At 41.5% G+C, this 21,903-nt stretch overlaps 2 protein-coding genes and 1 long non-coding RNA gene across 3 annotated transcripts; 1 reads left to right on the plus strand and 2 right to left on the minus strand.

The window, feature by feature from the left end:
- Positions 1–487: 487 nt before the first annotated feature.
- Positions 488–3,027, minus strand: mrps11 (mitochondrial ribosomal protein S11). The gene is made up of 6 exons (XM_057019072.1): positions 2,788–3,027; positions 2,585–2,686; positions 2,378–2,476; positions 1,727–1,856; positions 1,218–1,283; positions 488–654 (listed from the first exon to the last, which is right to left on the minus strand). The coding sequence occupies exons 1-6, from the start codon at positions 2,868–2,870 to the stop codon at positions 547–549; spliced, it is 588 nt and encodes a 195-aa protein (XP_056875052.1). The 5' UTR covers positions 2,871–3,027; the 3' UTR covers positions 488–546.
- A 378-nt stretch (positions 3,028–3,405) lies between these two features.
- On the plus strand, positions 3,406–7,996 carry mrpl46 (mitochondrial ribosomal protein L46). The gene is made up of 4 exons (XM_057019048.1): positions 3,406–3,699; positions 3,877–4,078; positions 5,256–5,426; positions 7,654–7,996. Exons 1-4 carry the CDS (start codon positions 3,421–3,423, stop codon positions 7,896–7,898), a joined length of 897 nt encoding a protein of 298 aa, XP_056875028.1. The 5' UTR covers positions 3,406–3,420; the 3' UTR covers positions 7,899–7,996.
- Positions 7,997–11,297: 3,301 nt separating this feature from the next.
- LOC130521503 (uncharacterized) lies at positions 11,298–13,911 on the minus strand. The gene is made up of 2 exons (XR_008949348.1): positions 13,070–13,911; positions 11,298–11,564 (listed from the first exon to the last, which is right to left on the minus strand). It is a non-coding gene; the product is annotated as an uncharacterized LOC130521503 (long non-coding RNA).
- Between the last annotated feature and the right edge of the window lie 7,992 nt (positions 13,912–21,903).

A 21,903-nucleotide genomic window follows, 5' to 3' on the forward strand; every position in this document is an offset into this window, starting at 1 on the left:
TCTTTTTTGTGTTACAGCATCCATCATTTCAGAATTACAATAATTTCATTCAGATAATTTCACCTTTTCTCTATAAAAGGTTTCTAGTAGAGGAGACTGAGGCACTTCACTCTCAGTCTGCAACCCTTTTTTTTGAGCTTCACAACTGTTTTATTACCTAACTGTTGGTGACTTTACATTTGTTTGCAAGGATGTCAGTGCTGTGATAATACACCACCCAGCTGGGGTAAAGGAGGATTTAGTTGTCATGGCTACTGGCTGTGTACACACAGCAGTCAGTACAGCAGTGAATCCTTGTTTTCCTCACCCCACACGCAGTACCAACGGCTGCCTATTAAACATCAGAGTGCCTGCGGTCAGAGTGGAGATTTATTTATGTGTCAGCCATCACAGCAGCTGGTTGAGACACCTGCTTGATGCTCATTATTTACACCATCTGCAATTCATTCCACACGCCAACGGTGTAAAATCAGCGCAGAGCCAGGGATGAGACAACAAAACACTTTATTAGCACATTACGTAGCGGCTTCGTTCCGCTGCGGGGGGTCACATCCTCCTGGCTTTGCGTGGGCGACATCCGTTGTGAGGCACGGGGGTGTTGTCAGTGATCGATACCACCTCCAGCCCTCCCATCGTGAGGCCTTTGATTGCAGACTGCACAACAGAAAAATGGTTGTTCATCCAGAAAGCAAAAGACTCGACGGGTTTCTGTTTTTAATGACAATCCTCTTTATTCCCTCTCTTTTAAATGTACGTTTGGCTGTGATTTTTACGAATATTTACACCAGGCAAATACTATTTCTTTTTCTATCAAATTTCAAAAAAGTTTGCCTGAAACATGAATAAGCTGAAACTAACCCGCTGAAAAACGATCTGAATGGATTCAGTTTTTTAAACATGATCTCTTTCAACTATATAATTGAGTTTATCCTTTATTAGTATTGGGTTATTAAACTGATTAACCAAATCTTCAGCACAGTGACTGTTATCTCCAGGTTTAAATCATTCCATTCTATACAAGTAAACACGTACACAATTACTAAAATTCTCAAAATACAGAGTGACAAAAAAAGGACCCATAATTATCTAATATTTTCGTTGGCTACACTTCGACTGTCATTGAACTGGCACAAAATGACTAAGTAGTGTATAATTTGAGAATAAAATGACAACCCATAATGATGGTGGGAACCGGAGTCGCAAACCATTCAACTCACCAAGCGTCCAGGACCAAGGCCTTTGATAACCACGCGAACAAACAACAATCCCTTCGCTGTGGCTTTCTGTTTGAATGAAGACACAAAGAGGACAGACTCCATCAATCAGAACAGCCAGAGTAGAACCTTTAATGCAGTTAAACTCTAGTATTATCACACTAATCAAAAACAAACACCATAGAAAATAAAAAATCAGAGTAAACATTCCATTACTAGCGCTGAACTGTGCACAGATGCCAGAAGAGAGTAGCAAACATGCAGGAAGGTCAGCTGAAAAACAGACTGGACTGCCCACCAGCCCATTAGTGTTGACTTTAAACTGGCAGAATTCAGCCGACTATCTCACTTATACAGCACCCGATGCTCCAAATTGTTAAAATAGCCATTCTATTGGCAAAAAAAAAAAATCCTCCAAACTATGATGATGGAGAATATGAACTTAACTGAGAGATTTGTTGCAAAAGCCTCATCTTTTAAAAACAAGCCAGAAGTGTGATGGAAGAAATTACCGCAGCGGCTGAGATGCCGGCCGTTTGAGCAGCAATAGGGGTGGATTTCTTGATGTTCCGAAAACCTTCTGTTCCACAGGATGTCCTGACCATCGATTTTCCTTCACTGTCTGTCACCTGGATGTGTGTGCTGGTGAACAACAGGGCACTTGATGAAATCTTCCATTTCGTAATGCATCGAAACCCTTTACTTCACAAACCGACACGGCTGTTTGACAAGACGTGAAGTATTTCCTTAGATTTTAGACAGAAAAGGTCAGATCTGAGCAAATTCTCCAAATGTGATTCTACTTAATGTCCTGTAAGCTACTCTTTATATTTTAAACAATATTTAACATTTTTGTTCATTCCTTAGACAAGAGGGACTAAAATCACTTTAATTAGACAGCCTATAATGCCAATTTTAAGTGTGAAATGTGTTGCAAACATTAGTGACATCTTTGTTCCTGCAGTTACATTGATTCCGCCATATGTTTAATGTCGACTGCTCTCCATTCTCGTTTATCAGTGTGGCCTCTTCCATGTTAACTGGTTCTGTTCTGGATGCAGCGACATGCAGTTGGCTAAAGAATGAGCGTTTTACAAATATAGACAGTTGCTGTCAGTGATATCCTGATGGGTATAACAGTTAACTTAAATCTAAATACTCACTTGTTATACGTGGCTTTAATGTGGGCGATGGGTAACTCCTCAAACGACTTCCCTGCCCATCTCAGTGGACTGTCCTGACCAGGAAGTGGAGGCAACTGGCTGAAGTATTAAAAGCAGAAAAGTAATTTTAATATTTCATAATAAGCAATGTTGGAAAATTGTGTCAGAAACTGACTGGTATGAAGAGATCACGCTGATTTTACTCACCTGAACGTTGAACTTTCAACGGATGTTGTGGCATATTCTTTGGTGTCGTGCAGCCTGACAGCACTGCTGGATAATGTTCGTTGTAACGCAGAAGTTGCACATCTATCAAATAAAAAGTCATTTTCATTGCAATTAAATGTTAACTCGAAGCATGGTTCCCCAATGCCTAGCAAGGATGCTAGTACCCATTTAGCGATACTTACATTCCGTTTGTTTTTAAGGATGCAGTCAGCTGTCGACATACATTACTCACAGAATTAATCAATGTGCAGTTTAATGTATACATGTTTAATAGGTTTACAAACTAACTCGCTGTCATACAGCACAAACAACAAACGTGACATTGAAGATCTGCGATTCAGACCAGACAACTGTAATATTCTTTGAGGGAAGCGAATGTTACCATAAAATAGTTACTGCAAATACAGTCCAAAATGGTATCAACATTGATCATGTATTTCTTGATATAGTTGATTTTAATAGCCTATGTATTATTTTGTGAGTAAATGCATGCTAAAATGTCTATATTTATTATATTACTTTAACGCTCACCCCCATTTTTATTCCGAATAGTTCGTCCTTTCTTTACAAAGAATTGTGGGACAAAAATACGGGGATGTGGCCTTGAAAAACATCGTAGATAACGCAACATCCGAACTGATACTTTTCTGTGATCGTCATTCTGCCTCAAACAAACAAATAAACTAATATTAAACAAATAAACTGGAGTTCACATTTACACGTTCCACTTTGATCATATATAGAATGCTTAGTTTTGAAAAAACATTGGTTCGTTACGGGCTATTACAAGGGGTACTTTAATTCCCGAAGAGACCATGAACGCAGCAAAAAAGATGGCTGCGCCCTGTAAAAGGATGGCGAGTCGGGCTGTGATACCGATTCTTTCTCAATTTAGGAGGACATGGTCTAAAAACAATGTTTTTTGCCAGGGATTCAGCACATCTTTTTGCCGACAGACCTTGCAAACCAGAAGTGTAATAGAAAAAGTAACCTCTCCGTGGCGTTTACTGGCAGCTGTGTGTCTGCAAAGGCTTCCGGTCATTTCAGCGAAATGCTCCCCAATAGAGCAGCAGTTCAAGGAGATGTTGCAGCAGGTTTGTAGATTCATTATTTTTTTCACAAGAGGTGTTATTATTATTATTATTATTATTATTATTATTATTATTATTATTATTTTAACTTAAAACTATTATCTTGAAATATCAAAATTTGAGATGTTAGCGTAATTATTGTAGCCTCTAGGGTATTTAACACTTACATTGTCCTGGTAGATGGAGTTGGAGAAAAGTTTAATTTCTGACCATGAGATGCGGCTACTGGAAGATGTGGAAAGGCTACGTCGAAAGCAGGCAGGCGACTACGACTCAGATGAAGAAGACAGCCGTGGAGGCCAGGAAATTGTGCTGTCTCAGGATCTGGAAGACATGTGGGAACAGAAGCTGAAAAACTTTGAGCCAGCCCCACGGGTCAGGGGTCAGTATGAGGGATGGATAAACTGTTTGAACGGGTGGGAATGTTGGATATGAATATCGCCATTGTGTCAGAATGAAGTGTAACCTGCAGCAAATGAGAACAAAAACAGCAATCAAGGTCACATGATTTGCTCTCCTGTACTCGTCAGCATGTCTCAGTTGCTTTCCCACTGCTAACAAATGCTGCTTAACTAAGCTGGCTGCTATCGCAGTTGTGCAGGACATTACTGTGCTGCAGCACAGCCACAGACTGTCCAATGCCTCACAAACAATCAACATTGTCTCGGGCCCATCCTGACACTTCTATTTGGAACCATTCCTCATTCTTCCCTCTCCTTGGACGGGGACTAGGCGTCCCTTTTCATGCCCTGCCACAGATTTTCGCTTGGATCATCTAAGCTTTGACTCTCCATATTATGTCGTCCTCTTGTGTCGTTGTCTGTTTACTTTGGGTCGTTGTCTTGATGGAAACTGAAATTTCACCTCAGCTGTTTTACTGAATACTGCTGCATTCATGTTACCTTTAGAAACAGCTTCCAGAAACAGCTGCAGCCAGCAGAATATCCAGATATTCCAGAGAATCTTCTTCTCTTTGACCCTAAAGTCTCCCTCGTGTTTTTTAGCAGCGCACAATGGAGTTTCTGATTTTCTTCCTGCGATTGTAAACCAGACTGACCTTTTAGACAAAGGTCTTCATGCTTTTGGCACCTGAGATGTCAGGCAAAGTTTATCATATGTGAGGAATGTGGGTAGTTATTTTAAAGGTGTTTATGCTTAAGGAGCAGTGACTGTTTGGTGTAGGCAGATTGTTTGTGCCTGACGGTGTGAGTGGGAGGTCTACCTGAGTTTTGATGCTACCTGTTGTATCGATATTACTGTCTTGGCATCTCAGCCCCGGTGGTCACAACCTCATAGAGCTGAGGTGAGTCAAGTAGTAAAGAGAGTAAAAGGGTCATTATATTATAAAGGTTCAGGGATATTATCTTACAGGCATGAGTTTTATAAAGTTCAGAATAGGAGTTTTAGATTTTCTTGACATTCAGAAAGTCTCTTCACTCCAGCACTTCCCAATTTGCATTTTATTTCCTGCGACATTTCCAAAGCGTATGCAAATTTTTCTCAAAAAACGGAAGCGCCTTCGTCGTCGTGGAGATGCTGATGCTCTGTTTCCCCTTCAGCTGACGCGGAAAAAGACTTGACATCTTTGGAGCGCTGCATGGCCGACTCGCTGCTCCTCCTGTCCGAGCACCAGGTTGGCGACAAGAAGCTGTGGCTGATGCCACAGAGCGAGTGGCAGGAAGGAGAAACCCTGCGGCAGACGGCTGAAAGAGCCCTCGCCTCCCTCTCTGGTAACAGACTGTTTTGATATGTAATAAAATGAGTAACAAGTTTGTCACAACTTACAATTTCACAATAGTTGACATTGTCACGGTTGCCGGGGGAAACCCATCGACACACACCAGAGTATTTTCAATTTGAGAGCACGTCATGAGTTGTCTCTATTTCGTGCCTCTATCTTCTCGCAGCAGCAGGGTTCTTTTTTTCTAACATGCTAAAGGTTTTTACAGTTTATGCCATTGGTTCCACTGTTACCTGGGGACAGTCGCCGTGAAGAGAAACTCAGTAATTTCCTGTTTTCGATTCACAATGACTGTCACGCTTCCCTTGTGTGCTAAATGAAAGTGCTTTTTTCCTCCTAGCTGGTGGCAGCCAATCCAAACACAGATGTCCATGTTTTTAACTGCACTCTCAAAGCTGAGCTTTATACATCTGCATTGTTTTTACTTCACAATACATTATAGCTGTGTAAATGCTCGGTGGACCCCGTAAGCCAATGTTGATTTAATAATTAATGTTAAAAAATGAGCCACTAAATGCAACCATATTGGCTGAAGTCTTTCTAGTGTCAGATCTCATTTTATTTAAATTATAGCCAAGTTTCCCTCCTGTTTTCTTCTTGCATCTTAGTTGCTCTTAATGAGAAGAGACGCATCCAAGAAGTGTTTTGTATGTTGTAGGAAAGAGCCATTGTCATCTCATAAACCGTAACGAGCCTCTTGGGTCGTATCCATGCACACAAAGTTTCGCTGCAAATTGTCAGTTTATCATGCATATTTTGTCTGGCCCTAAATTAAAGACCATTACAAACTATCTGCAAATACAAACCTGATGCCATCTGTGTATCAGACGCTATAAAGCCGACTGTTATTATGTTGTTATTGTTGCAGCCGCTAATGCCGTGAGCCTCTGCCAATTATCCCAAACTGAAACTGATACATCTACACGTTGATGTTGGCTCACAACAATCTAACGCCTCATCTGAGACCAAGTCGGGAAGATGTGATTGAATTTGTTGCCTGCTTTCTCCCAAAAGCACAAGCAGGTGGGGGGGTGAGCGAAGGACCAGTCCCCAGATCTGTAGTTCATTAGGTGTCAATTTGTCCCTTTTTAATCATTTTAATATGGATGAATCAGAGATTAAGTTTATAAAATTTTAGTCAAAGGCCAGGATTTTTTTAAAATGCAATTGGACCCGTCTAGAGGGCAACATAAGTGCACCATTCCACACTAAGCAATGAGTTTATTTCCCAAACAGGTTTTTCCAAAGTTCTGTTAGCTGTTTCTGAAGCAAATGAAGGCGGTCTGGGTTAGTGTGCTTATTGATTTTTAGAACATTGTGATGTAGAAGTAAAAATGCTTGTGCATGTTGTAACGATTTACTGGCGTTACTGGTTTAATGATGTGATGGCTGCAGCGTAAAAATCTGTTTCGGCTGTACAGGAATTTTGACTGTCTGTTGACAGAACAAGCTGGAAAAACTGGCGATTTGAGGTGGAAAGAGTGGTGTTAGTATGCTCTCTCAAAGGGAAACCTGTGTGTTCTGTTCCACCAGAGATGCTTCAAAATATATTTGAATCAATATATTTTATATATATATACACACACACACATATATATATATTTTTTTTATTCACATGCTGCTTTCGCGTTTCTTACTAGCAAAATCATTTTTATTTTTTTGCAACCGTGACCCAGTTTGGATAAGTCGAGTATGATCTAACCTAAAATAGCTCTTTGGTACTTTGAGAACACTCAGCTTCAATTGCAACAAGAGACTCTTTACAGTTTCATCCACGTTTGCAGAGTTTGACCAGTCGTATTGTAGCAGTGGCGCTAGTCTCTGCTCATCCTTCAGGATGTTAAATAACAGCAGACAGCTTCTCCGCGCTGCTCATGAACCTTTCATGTTCCAGCCTAATCAATCACTCCCCATTAAGACTTTCCGCTTGACATTAAGGCTTGTCATTTGGTGAAGGATTTTATTTAAAGCGTCTAATATGAGCCATTTTTAATGTTGTCAGACTTACGCGGGAATCTGTAAAGCGGCCACGCCGTAGCGTCTTGAAGCCATGTTTAAATGACACAAATATGTACTAATTCCTCCTCTTTTTTGTCACTATAGCGGAAGAGGAAAAACCTGATTATGATGACACATTTAATTTGTGTTGTGCTCAGTTTAAGAACACGGGCTCTTGTCTCTGGGTGAATTAACAGCTTGTTTATTTCCTCCTGCAGCTGATTTCAAGGCCACGTTCCTCAGCAACGCCCCCTGCGGGGTGTACAAGTACAAACTGCCCAAAGGTGCGCGGACAGATAGCCTGATTGGAATGAAAGTGTTCTTCTTCAAGGCTGTTCTGTCACATCGAGCCCCCCCAGCAAGCACAAACAAACCATTTCTGTGGCTGAAGAAAAGTGAATTAGAAGGCTACCTGAAACCAGCGTACATGAAGAACGTTGAACGCTTCCTCATTGATCAGTGAATGCTCGCTTGATATTATGAGTAGTCTCCAGTTGCTTGTGTGTCATCCTGTAATATAAGATTCATCATTGCTCTGTGTGAATAAATGTTTTCACTCACGCTCCGAAGTGATTTGTCACAAACACATTTCCAGCATTGAGATTCAATAGTTGCTTCATGAAACTGCCAATATTGAGTTTTGTGGATTATTCCGAGTAACTGGATCATCTCCTCTGGAGAGAAATTCTCCTTAAATGTGTTCTATTGGCATCTTGAGCAGCACTGCAAAATGCAATCTAGTATCCGTGATGTTGGAGAGAGGGCAGGAAGAGCTCATTGTAAATCCATCAGGATGATAAAGAGCACCAAAGATAAGAGAAGAAACCTCAGTATTTCTGTGTGAGGCGTTACTTTAAACACTTTAAGACCTCATTTGAATTCATTAAACTTCTCTGCATTCATCCTAAAGGTAACAACCTTTTTGAGAAACTTTATCATTCATACTAAAGTGATTTTAAAATGCTTTTAAAAGCTCTTCACAGCATATCACAGACAAAATTTGGGACTTTTCTGTAAAGAGAGTCATTTTTAAATTTAGAAAATAGCTGAAAGAAACACTCCAGTAAAGACAGAATGAGAGGAAAATGGATGCATCCCCTCATGAACACAGATTTGATCCATCCTGTAGAAGCACATTTTTACAGAATCCAAAGTATAAAACCCCACACACACCTTTTTTTGGACCGGAGATATGAGAGAGATTGTTTTTATTCAGCTCTATGGTTTCAACGCTTGCTGGGTGCATTGTGCAATTGGTTCATGTCCAGTCCAGTCAGGCAATAGTTGCTAATGGTTCATCTAGAAAACCTAGTCTGTTTGAGTTTAGCAGTACTCCTGGCAGGTATAACCACTCGGCTGTTGGGGCTGCAGCATTGGTTGTATCGTGTGTGTGGGTGGACGGAACATCTGCAGCAGCTGCTGCAGCTTCCCATGTCTGACAGTAGATGGCAGTGTTTAAGCACCAGCAGTCCTGCAGCACTGAGGAGTAATCAGGCCTGTGTTCTGACCTCGGAGGGGGACTGCAGAGAGCTTTTTCTGCTCAGCTTGGCTCGCTCCTCCTTTACAAGGGAAATATCCATCATTGCTGGCTAATGTTCCGACGAAATAGCTCTGATAATTTGTCTTAGGTAACAGCGTTGTGATGTTCCTGACCCATCCTCAGCACTCTCTCTGTTCTTTCTATTTTTGTCCGCGGGGACAAAGAGTTAATGTTGTAGATTATTTTTTTCCTCGCCTGTCTTTATTTTCAGCGTTCCAAAGCACTGTCATCCCACTTAAGATGTGAAGGTCAGCGCAAGCTAACACAGGGCATTTTTAGAGTTTGTGTTTATCTTCCTCATTCAATTTTGGCGTCTGAAGATCAATCAGGGGTGTATTCACAAGTTTAAGGTCTGATTTAACACTTAAGAGCTGTAAAAACAGCCTGAAATCCACCAGTGCAGTTCATGAATATCAGGGTTGGAGATAAATGCTGAAATTTTTTGAACAAAAAAAAAAAAGCAACAGCATTTTGAGAGGCCCCGGTTAAAAAAAGAAACTCCATTTGAAAAAGATAAGCCTGCCACAGATCAGCATTCATCCCCGGGTCACATGATGCCACCTTCATATCCCATCGCCCAAAGTGTGCAAATTCACAAATGGAAATCTGGGCAGTGACGCAGGCGTCCCCGCCAGCTCATCACAGTATAACAGTGGTAACCAAGGGCCAAAACAATGCTGCTCGCAGCAGAGGAACAGATAATAGTTTTTCTGGGTTTAGCGTGTAACAGCAATTTCACGCTGTGGATAATTATGCGGCCCTGGTAAGACAATAAGGTCAGAGAGCTCCTTTTGTTTAGTGGTGGAGCAGAGATAAGCGCTACATTTGTCTCGCCACTTATATTGTGTTTCAGTCATTAGTCGACTGTCTTTGTGTGTTTAGACAGAAACATGGCAGCATCATAGCAACCCTCCGCAGTGCGATTCAAAGATATGAGAGTTCGGTTTCAACACCGATGAAACCGCAGCGACGAGCTCGTGGAAATTTTCGGGCATTCAACATTGATCACGTTAACACTGGTCTGACGCCTCCAGGCAATCTCAATCGCCAGCCATGATCATAAGGAGCCACTAAGTTGGCTCTTTTACGCAGAGGGGTCAGTGTGGACCTGTTCTCTTTCTGCCTGATCTGCAAAGACTCAACCAATGTTTTCATCGACGAGGCTCTGACATTTAGCCAAACGCAGTAGGATTATTTGAAAGCAGCACTTAGGGGTTAATTTAACAGTGGAGGGCGTCTGGGTTCAGGCTTTTCAGAAGAAAAGCGGCGGTAAATGTTGCAACGCTGGCCCTTCCTTTACTAATTGCTGCTCATCATACGTTTGAAATGTCACATCAGACCCCAACTCATCTCACCTCTTTTAACTGCAGGGAGCCACCTCGCAGAGTTGATCAGGAGTTTCTGCTCAGTGCACTTCTTCTCTGTGCTTTAATGAAACTATTATTTCTAGGAACATCTTCTCAATCGCAATTCTGGAGTTCGGGGCAGGTTCATTTGTCATTTTACGACAATGTTTTCAGTGTTTTCGGTGCTGGGTGCATCTCAGGTGTGTGTCCCCGGTCTCTCTTTGAGTGAGTGTGTGTGAGACACATGACACCAGTGTGCACATGTGGATTCTGTAGATGACGGAGGGACTAATACTGAGTTCAGTAGTGGTGATCATAAAACAAGGAGTCATTCCAATCAGCTAACCTTAAAAAGTACAATCGCCATTTTCAATTACATGGTGACCTTTGAGAGAAAGCGTTGGCTTAATTCAACTGAGAACTTTTTCAGTGCTGTTGCACTGAAAGTTTGGAGACATGCGTTTTTGATAAACTGCTGGTGATCTAGATTTTCGCTCCACTGTTTGCTGTCCTGCACGGCTTTGTCCAGAAAGTCAAAAATGTGGACTTGAAGAAGAAGAAGACGGTAAATAACATCAGACCAAGGAAACAGTGGGTGCTGGTAAAAAATAAATTTTTGGACAAAAGGGGAGATGTCGGAATGTTGTGTTTCAGTACATTACAGTGTGCTGGGAAATGTTTCCGCTACTGGTTTATCAGATTATCTGATTACTTGAGAAGGATTCAAACCCCATTGTATTTTGTTGATAACAAGATTGAGGCTTTTATTTTGGTTCCCTTTGTGAATCAAATCCCTAAATAACAGGAGATTACAGCTGCATCTTGCACTGAGATTTCTACTGGTCAGTGCAGGCAACCTCTGACCTTTACACTCACTTTTTAATATCTGTAAATATATACCTTTAAATAAACCCAACTAGTGGGGACCTGTTCACACCACTGTGACTGCAGGAGGAAACTGACATTTGTGCAAAACTGATGAGGAAATGCTTTTATTATTCTGTGTCTGTGAGCAGAATTTCTGAGAATAAATGCACATGAATCAGGTACTACATACTGCACACAGACAATAACAGAGCACGCCAAAGGCAGAGGCTGACACATATAGACCTCAGTAAAGTATCTCACCTCCTCCTTCTGCTCCTGCAGGCTGCCCCACAGTCTCCTTCTTCATCCAATTAGAGACCACATGATAGCACCGGGATAACAAAGGTCAACAGAAAGGTCTCGTAGTTTTTCGCCACTGAAAAGGGTAATAGAGAGACGGTAAATGCCGCAGACGAGGCGCCTCGGAGGCGGCTGATAGCGTTTGGTAAACAGTAGCATGTACTATATAATAGAGGTTGTAACAGCTCTGCAACACCTTCACATTCATGCTGGCCTCATTCGGACTCAAACTGATTTTAAAGCTGAATTTTAACCTTATTCTTATGATCCTTTGAAGTTCAGTGCACAGAGCATTAGCTGGAGGGCTCCGATCCATATGAAACGAGCTGTGCGTGCTATCACTCGCATGTCTCTGACAGGAGGAAAAGGGACTAAACTTATCTGTACTAATATGCCTTCCTTACAATGTGGTAATCAAGTCACATCCTCCAGAATATCAAAACAACAACAAAAGACTGCCATAAGATGCTAAACGTACATGGACTGATCTTAAAGGTCCAGCTGTATGAAGCAGAAAGAACACGAGCGTTCTATCACGTCTGGAAACTGTCTCCCAAATGGCCAAATTCAAAGTCAGTTTTTGTTTTGATAACCAGAAGAACCATAGCAAACATATCCCATATCTGCCCTAAATAAGGCCCTCTTTAAACACACACACACACACACACACACACACACACACACACACACACGCACACACACACACACACACACACAGATCCTACACACACACACAGCACTTTCCACTTGTACTTCAAACACACATTTTTACACAAACAACCTGGCTAAATAATACCACTTATACTACTAATAACCGCACTTTTACATTTATAATCCCATCTAATCCTATAACATGTTTGCTTTTAACCAGTATGTATGTGTATTCAGGTCAACTTTATTTATATAGAGTCTGTTACAATCATGTCTTTAGGTGCTTTACCCAGAGTCTGACCCTCAAACATCCAACAGTGGCAGGAAAATCTGCCTTTTACCTGAAGGAAACCCTGAGCAACCTTGAGCTTATATGTGCTCCGTTTTGCAAAACCGTAACTCTCCGTACATCAGTGAAAGATTTGTGCCTGCTGGCAGAGAGTCGATGTTGCTGTGAATGTGCACACAACAACACAACACACCAACAGAGCTTGAACTTCTCCATTCTGACCTGTCTGAATCATCTGAAGCTCAGAAACAATGGCCGCCTCTGGCTGATGGAGGCCATATGTGGGAAACAGGCCACTGCTGTTTGGAGAGTGCAGAGAGGACAGGCCCTCCCTCCCCAGCTCAAGCAGTGTTTACGCACACACACTCGCTGTTTTAAGTTTTATGCAAATGATTAGACTGAGAAGGATGTAACCAGGCGAATCATTCACTGCAGCTTACCAAAACATTTGATAAATGGGCTTATTCAGGCCCTTTATGTAGCATATAATAAAGCTCTGAAACATGCAGGTAAGGAGTGTGGCAGTGATGAAGGCTTATGGATCCCGGCCGAGCCAGACCACATTAAGCACCTTAACCACTATCCCTCCTCACTTTCATCCTCCCATCATGCAGTGCCGCACACTGTGCCATATTTCTTACCTGGCGATCTTTCTGTGACAGGCAGCTCAAAACCCGGATCTTCAGTTCAGCTCTGTCACTGTATGTGCCAGACAGCCCAAAAAAAAGGAAAAAATAGCAAAAAAGCAATTTAAAAAAATGAAACAAAGTGTGACTCAATAAAAATTTAGCAACCCAACAGCCATTATAAATAGATAGAATTGTTGACAGTGAATATATATCTGTCCTTTGACCCTCGAACTGCACTTGATGCCACATCTTTTAGAGAACATCTAACAATTGCAGAGAACATCTAACAACGCAATGATGTTGGGCCTGTGATTTGTGGCGACCCGGCGGTTGAAAGGTGCAGCAGAGATGTGCTTTCCGTCTCCTGGATAAACTACTTTATCTTAGATCACAAGCGCACCCTTGAAGTAGAACCCGTTTTCCAGGATCAAAAAGCTGCAGTGTTTGTGTTCGGGCAGACGTATAACAGAAATCAAAACCTGAGCCGAGGTTCTTGACAGACGATAATGCACCACCCATTTTATTGTTAATCTAGTCTATTCATACACCGCTCAATAATCTGTGGTAGAGTACATAATGTTGGCTTGCACTGTAATTACATATCAGGTAAATCCAAATGGCTTTTTGCTGTCAACATAGAGGCCTTCAGTAAGCATCCCCACGCATCACAACACCTTGATAATCTTTGCATACATAGGCGTCGTGAATGAAAACTGAAGTCAAGGTATCAAGGCCGGTGTCATAATCACTCATCATCCACATCTCTACAAACGATCCAATTTGACGGACTGCAGGTGTCAATATTTACTCCTCTCTCCATATCATTTGTTTTCTCTTCTTAAGATAGGAAGATTTACAATATAGGGTTTATACACAATGAAATAATAGGAAGAAATTACACATCAACACACTTGGAACAGTAATTAACCCAAACTTAAGTTTGTTATACCTGGTCGGCGCCTATGAAGTGGAACATGAACATGCAACTCATTAAACACTAGTCCTCCAATAAAACGTTAAAAAATAATTAAAACAGCTCAGGAGATGCTGTTTAACAAGCTCCGCTTCTGGAGAGGACAAATGTTAGGCTTCACAGTCCACCTCCATTTTTCTTGATCGATAAATTCATGATTTGGATTTGGAAAGCAGTGAGTTAGTGAACTGTGATGCTGCATCTGTAGTTGAAGCCATATTAAATCAGCTGATTAAATGTTTCATATTTGACTCCTGGCTGTTCCTGCCTTGTGTACGTCTAGCGCGAGTCAGTCTGCATGTATTAGCGCAAAGGCAGCGAATGTGTGCGACATCGTTAGGATGGAACAGTTGGAGATGGCAGACGCTCCCCCTGATGCCTCCTGTCCCGGTCTACACTCTGCAGGAGGAGTGCGTTGGTCCTTCACACCTCCGTCTCTCCTTCCTTCTCACCCTCTTCCCTTCCGTCCCTACATCTAGAGTGGCATTTCAGTCATTTTTTGGCTACATTAACTGTGCAAACGTCACCTAATTAACTGTGCGCTTTTCTCTAGAGAGAATTATGCAGCGTTTCTCAAAATTTTGGGCTCATCGTCTTTGTTTTGGATGCATTTAACCAATCAAACCAATCTCCCCTTCAAGCGTGATGTCACATGTCACAGAAGTCACTGTGAAGTCACAGCCAAGGCTGCAGAGATGTGTCATGGAAGCACATCCTGACACACGACACACGCAGCACGGTGCCACCATCAATCATCATCCAACATGTTTCCTCCACATGCGCCAAAAATCAGAGAAATCATCCTTGGCCATGTACAGGTTTTTTCTTGAATACATTTACAAAATCAGCACAAGCAACACGACTACTACTAGTAATAGTACCTTCAGTGTGTGTTCTCCCTCTGTTCTTCCACTCAACCTCTTCAGCCTCTGCTTCACCCCTTTAACATAAACACCTACAGATTCTCAGGCCCTGCGTGTTGAAGCCAGACCTCTAGGCTGCAGGGTGAATCCTTTTTTTTTCTTCCTCTCACTATGTGGATCTGCCACCTCCTCCGTATCATGCCAGATTCTTTCACCTTTCCTAAGAGCTGTCAGTCCAAAGCAGACTGCAGTGTGGGTTTGTTGGGGGCTGGGATGCAGCAAGGATTGATGTCAAATGAGGCATCCAAGTAGGAGGTGGGATTGAGTTGGAGACAGTGCTAATGGACAGCTTGAGGGTTGAGGTCATGCCCTTCCCCATGGTAAGATGGCGCAGTGTCAGGACAGATGACCCACGTGCTGACCTTTACTTCCTTCATCACCATCAACTCCTCACAGCAGTACTTCTCCCCAACTTCCTGTATGAGGGCCGTCTGAGTGACTGCTGGGGTCAGAGGATCACCCACATCCACCAGCTGGACTGGAGCATCATTACACCTCCAGGTCAGCGGCAGCATATGGAGCGAAGGCTGGAACATGTTCCTGGTTTAACGCTGTATGATAATGAGGAAATGAGGAGGTGTTTGATTTCGATATAATCACAGAGACTTGAAAGTCAGGCAACCACTGACACAAAATCAAATCGCCCAGCCAAATCAGCAGAACTGGGTTCAGGTACACGTACCAGCATCTTGGATAAAGGATATCATCATGCGTGTGCGCACTCACAGCATGTTCATCGATTTCTGAGTGATTTGTTGGCAGTGATCTGTGAAGGGACGAATCCCCTTCCAAAGACCTTTTTAACAACGATCAATGGTCCCTGAGGGACGCTGAATGGCCTTGCTTTGGCAGCACTTCTCGTCAGCATCCCTTGGGATCAGAGTGACCGCAGCTGTTCCTCTAGGACCTAACATCTGGCAAAAAAGACCAGGGGAGTCGAATTCTGGCCGGCACTCATAATGAGAAAATGCCACATCATCCGCAATCTGCAAAGCAGCATGGCAGATGACATCCAGATGCCATCGGGCACCCACATGCATTATGCCACCCCTTACATACCGTACATCCCAAGCAAGGGCGGTGATAGCTGTTTGTAGGGTTGGGAAGTGGATGGTTCTCAGTTCACTGCGGACAAACTGTGGAAGGTGTTGTGGTAGTGGGTGGGGGGTTGGGGTGGTGCCAGGACACCTTCAAAGCAACTGAAACCTTGAATACTCACATGGGGCCCTGCAATGAGCTGGGAACTCATTCGGGGGTGCACCCGCCCTCACCCATATGCAGCTGGAATAGACTCCAGCACCCTCCCCAAAAGGTGAGTGCTGTGCACTGACAAAATCCAACTTATTTACATGTCAAGTATCCATATACAAAATTGTGTATGCTCACATGACCTTCTATCTTTTTGAGGACTTTCATAGAAATAGTGCATCCTGACCCTAACTAACGTTGTAACTAACCTCGTTATCCTAACCTCAACCTTCCAACCAAGTCTTCACCCACAATCAATTCTTTGAAGTAGTAAAGACCAGTCAAAAGGTCCTCACATCCCCAAAGACCTCCTCTCTATGCAAGCAGAATGCACATTTTTATGCACTAAGCACACAAAAACGCACAATGTAACCAGCAAACTGTCCTAATATCACAACTTATTAAAATTTCTTTTCATATTTCCAGGATAATTTGTACTTCAGGCACTGCAGAGCTGGGAGATGGTGATGTTATTAACGCATCCTTCAGCAAGTCACTGCTGTTAGAGAATTAAGTGTCAACTGTTGGAGGTTCATCTATGATTCCTTTCTTACTGTCCGTGCTTCTCCACCCTCATACAGACATTTATGTACATCCAAGATGGCTGCTGGTACACACAATTGTTTCACGGATGAAATAATGTTACACTGCAGCAACGCATTGTTGTAATTTAAAAGCCCTCAAACATCGCGGCAGTGAGCAGTGTAGCATGGAAGAGCCAGGATGCAGGATGTGCCGACCTTCCACCGTGTCACGGTGTTTGTTGGTGAATGCCACAACACCGGTCCCTGAACGGGAACAAAAAGCCAGATCACGAATTTTTACAGGGTAGTGCCACAATGAAATGACTAATATTAAGAGCAATTGGTAGTTTGTTTAGAGAAGGGTTATTGGTTAATAAATGCTGATCTGGCTCTGAGCTGAAAGATTTTCCTGAAGGGCTGGAAAAAATTCTTGGCAAATAAAAGATCAAACTAAATGTTTTTCAGTGAAAACAGGCTAAATAGAAAGTGGAAAACACACACAGGTTATACTTCCCCTCCCTTTTTAATTTTTTGAAACTGTTTTGAAATAAAAATAATCTGCAAAACAGAATAGTGAGAAAAAACCACACGAATTTAAAACCAAATTAAATTTGAACAAATATATTAAATATATTAATATATGAAATAACACCGACATGGAATACAGAATATATGTGTGCACGTTCAGTGGCCTGACTGGTACAAAAAACATTACGTAAGAGAATAAAATAAAGAAATTGGTAACTAGTTTGGAGCAGTGATCTGTCAGAGTCAGTGTGTTTAAGGGACGGACAATAATTACATGCATGATTCACTCTGATCATGTGCCATGTTTCATAATGAAAAACGTCAAGCGTGCATATACAATTTTTAAAGGATGAATAAGTATTAGATAATCTCAGGAGCCCCAAATATTTGATACAAGTTTTATTATAATACAGGATATGACCAAGAATCATAGTTAAACACATCAAATGATTGATTATGAAGAAAAATGTAAAAATAACTCGTTGTCATAATGTTTGCAATTGTGAGTAATAAGCATTAACATGATCACTGCTTGGATATAATTGATATACTTATCATATTTCTTCATGATTGGGAGCAGGAAATCAGTTCTATACAGTCTTTATAGATCTCACCCCCCTCTCACACACGTTTGTATGTTTATCATTGTGAGGACTTTTAAAATGTCCTTGCCTCCCATAAATCTAGTCAATTGGACACACACGCACGCACACACACACACACACACACACACACACACACACACACACACACACACACATCCTTGCACTTCTACCTTTGTGAGGACTTTCATAGACATAATGCACCCCAGGTCCATACCTGAACCACCTGACCCACCCCCAATATTAACCGTAACCTAAAGCCAATTTTAATCATGTCTTTACCTTCAAACAGTCCTCTGAAGTTGTGAGGACCAGCCAAAAAAACTTTGCTAGTATGCGAATTTTAGAACTCAGCAAGTACAAGAACACACACACACACACCACACACACACACACCACACACACACCACACACACACCACACACACACACCACACACACACACACACACAGAGTTAGAACAACTTAAATATGGAAAAAGTCCTCAGGCCGCTTTAACAAGAGTTTTTACTTGTTTTGATGTTTTCTTGTTTAATATGAAATATCTTTTTTAAATAGCTGCCATGCTTTTTAGGATAAATTCTTAATTAAGTCGCTTCCTGTAAATTCTGTCAGATGTAATGCTGTCAATTCAATAATTTACTAAATTCAGTGCGGCCAATGAGCCATCGAATTTAGATTTAACTTGATTCGCCCCAAACTTGCTGTATTTGTGATCTTAGGCCCGTTTCATAGCGTTACACCCGACTATTGATTCCGAATTTCTCAGCAGGAAATATTTTGGTGAATTTTTTAACCAAATATGCCATTTCTTTCGAGTGTTTCCAGCTTGATGGCTAACATCATAACTGCAGGGGTGAGACTATAAACTGTGCTCAGCAGAACTTGAGCTGCTTTGAGCCAAACATAAAAATAGCTAGAGGAATTTACTGCACCTCTGAAAATGACTGGCAATGCTGTCTTTAGCAGGGTTTTTGTCTTATAGCTATTATCTGATTGTGCATCATGCTTGTTAATGGTTTTTCTACCGTTTTTTTATTCGATTTGTATTTGTCAGTAACAGCCTCTCTTTCACATTGATGGAGAAGTTCCACAGGAGGTTGCTGAGCATACATTCTTAACAGAATCCCTTTTCAAATTAAATTTAAATGACCCCCTCATCTCATAAGCAGAGGCTCTCCTGACAACTTAATTCATAATTCAGTGCTGAGCCAGGGCCTTTAGGGCCATAATGATGGCCTAAATGGAGAAGAGATGCTACTAAATGGGCTGTTTGTTTGCACCTAAACCTCTTTATAGGCCACAAGTCCAGAGCTCAGCACTGTGGTGTTGGTTAAAAGAAGGGCTGATGCAGAGAGAAGGTGGAGGGCTGAGACCATTTGCTGACCAGCTGCTTTTATGTCTTGGGTTGAAGTTTGCAACTTGACCACAGTGAGGTTTCAGTGTGGGTTTTTAAGTGTTTATGGAGCTTGTAAGGCATGCATGAGTTAATGGCTGTGGTTTTTATTTGTGCCTCATGTGAGGGGAAAGGAAATGATGGCACCTCATGAGATATTTATGTGACGGCGAGGATTGTAAATGGTGAGACAGTAACACGGTCCCTAAACTAGGCCGACAGTTACTGGAACCGGTTAATGTGAGAGGAAATCAACGCCTATCGTGACCTGCCTTAGCCGGGGTTGGTCCGACTTTAGTTTGGGCTGGAGAACGCTGAAATGCAAATTCAAGAGGAGAAAAACCTCTACGGATTAAAGCTGGCTCACCTGTAGGTGACATTTTGCCAAAACTGACAGCAACTTTCGACAGTTTGGGTAAAGCTCTAGTATGGACTCTATTAATATTTGAAGAAATTAGGAGTTTATTGACAAAATTAATATTTAGGAGCACAAAATTTGTGCTTGTAGCTCCGTCCACCCGTCCATTTATAAATATACCAAACACTTTTAAGGAGACAGGCAATCACATGAGTGAAGTAGCCAGTTCCATCCAAACAATCAAGTTAGGATTTGGACCAGATTAAGGGCTGATTACTTCTTGGTTGCTTTCTTTCTGCACATGTCTTATCTTAATGTACTGCAAATGAATGCTGACACTAGGTTCTCTGCATCTCGGTGAACGGAGAAGAAAAAAGATGACCTGCAAGACTAAATAATGACTGAAATAATAGAAGTTAATCAGAGTGTTCTCAATTCTCATTGATTAGACAACTCAATAATAAGTATTACTGCAGCAAATAGGCATAATATACAGTAAATCATCTTCGGAACAGAGAGGTAAAAGACATTTACAAGAGGAAAATAAAAGCAGTTACCATCAGGTGGCCAAGGGTGAATAAGGAAAACCATTATTGTTTAAATAAATGTTCAAAATTCAGGAGATGGATCCTCTATTTATACCATAAATGTGTAAAATCTGTACAAAATGAAAGAGACATCTGCCTGCTGTGTGAAGACCATTATTCTGGGCTAATATTTACCAATCTGCTGAAGCAACAAAAGGTTCTTTCACTCAGTATTTATGAAACATCAATGTGTAAGATAGTCTAGGAAGCAGAACCCACCTCAGGAACACAGTGATTCATTTTCTTGTAAAACATAGTGAAAGACAGGTTTCTCCTGTTCTTTAAAAAAGAACTTATCACAACTCCAAAGCAACAGTACAGGATATTCTGAGGGAACAGAGGATCTTCTTATCTTTGCCATACGGATGGATAAATCATTTCAGGCTGTGGCCGAGAAAACGTACCAACAAAAACAGACTCTAACCTTACGGAGTATTTTGACATCATCAAATGTCAAAGAAATGGTAAAACAGTCACTCACTTACGCCCAAAACCAAACTGGATTAACTCAAGTAAACATTTAAAATGCTGCAGAAGGACCAGAATTGGGAATCAAACCCATTTTTGGGGGTTTGACACAGTGCACTACAACTCAAAAAAACCCCAAAAACCCCCAGAAAAGCTTATAACACAATAGAAGGTTTTTTTTTTTTATAATAAATGTTCAGTTAAAAAGGGAATCCTGAATTGTTCAAAGATTAGAGTAGCCTTTCTTTCCTCATAACAAATCTTCAGCTGACTCCCATTCAGTTAATAAACACAGATATGCTAACAACAGAGCTAACATGTCAATAAAAGCCACCATCATGTTGCTTCTCACCTCTCTGTTCCAGATGGGTGGCTGAGGCAATGGATAGTGCAGGAATGTCAGAAGTGTGCAATGGAAAGTGTATTATTCCCGACTGCAGAACTTCACCCAGATCAATACACAACTGCACAATGAGAAAATGTTACAGAAGATGGATGGATTTAATTTTTGGAGATTTGCCTGGTCCTGGAACAGCTTTTTTTTTGTTAGGAACGGCTCCATTTACACATTGAAAATATATGAGAGTGGACTTTTATAGCAAATTAATGTTAAAGTCCCCTTCCAGTCATTGATTAAACGTTTAAAAACTAATTTCTTTTTGTAAAATTACACATCATCCATCATCTATCACCACTTATAGTGTACTATGCAGGGCTGGGGGAGGCTGGAGGCTGTCCCAGTGTCAATTAGGCAAAGACAGGATACACCCCGAACGTGCTGTTAGTTCAGCACGATGCTTTCATACTGAGTAGTTGTAGAAACCCATTTGCACAAAGTGTCTTCTTAGGAACCTTTACAGGAACTTAATTTTCCGGGGATGTTTTTCTGGTTGCATTGTCACCTCTTTTAAAGACTGTGAAGTGGCCAACAGTGATACCTTAATCTACTAATGGGAAATCAGTCTGCATCTTAATGTTAATTGTTACAAGGTCATTATTTTTTTTATATGGCTGCATCCAGCACGTCTTTAAATGCAGGGAGGTACTTTTGTAATGTATTTAGGTTTCTTGCAGGGGCCTTGCAGAGTGCAATCAAGCAAAACAGCAGCTGTAAGATATGTTGTAAGATGACAGTGCAAAAAGCTACAACAACTTTGCTAAAAAGAGGAAAAAAGAAGAACAAAAGTCCCTGTAGTGCTTCGTCCTGGAGACACCTGGTTTGAGAAGTACAGGAATTGGA

Source organism: Takifugu flavidus, chromosome 2 (assembly GCF_003711565.1).
Source record: "Takifugu flavidus isolate HTHZ2018 chromosome 2, ASM371156v2, whole genome shotgun sequence".
Taxonomy (NCBI): Eukaryota; Metazoa; Chordata; class Actinopteri; order Tetraodontiformes; family Tetraodontidae; genus Takifugu; species Takifugu flavidus.

What these genes read in the sequence shown, in the direction of transcription:
- mrpl46 (XM_057019048.1), top strand. Translation starts at nt 3,421, where the DNA reads ATGAACGCAGCAAAAAAGATGGCTGCGCCCTGTAAAAGGATGGCGAGT. An exon ending in TCAAGGAGATGTTGCAGCAG is followed by an intron (nt 3,700 to 3,876) that starts GTTTGTAGATTC and finishes TTGTCCTGGTAG; the next exon opens with ATGGAGTTGGAGAAAAGTTT. An exon ending in GCCAGCCCCACGGGTCAGGG is followed by an intron (nt 4,079 to 5,255) that starts GTCAGTATGAGG and finishes TTTCCCCTTCAG; the next exon opens with CTGACGCGGAAAAAGACTTG.
- mrps11 (XM_057019072.1), bottom strand. Translation starts at nt 2,870, where the DNA reads ATGTATACATTAAACTGCACATTGATTAATTCTGTGAGTAATGTATGT. An exon ending in TCCTTAAAAACAAACGGAAT is followed by an intron (nt 2,687 to 2,787) that starts GTAAGTATCGCT and finishes TTTATTTGATAG; the next exon opens with ATGTGCAACTTCTGCGTTAC. An exon ending in ATTAAAGCCACGTATAACAA is followed by an intron (nt 1,857 to 2,377) that starts GTGAGTATTTAG and finishes GTTGTTCACCAG; the next exon opens with CACACACATCCAGGTGACAG.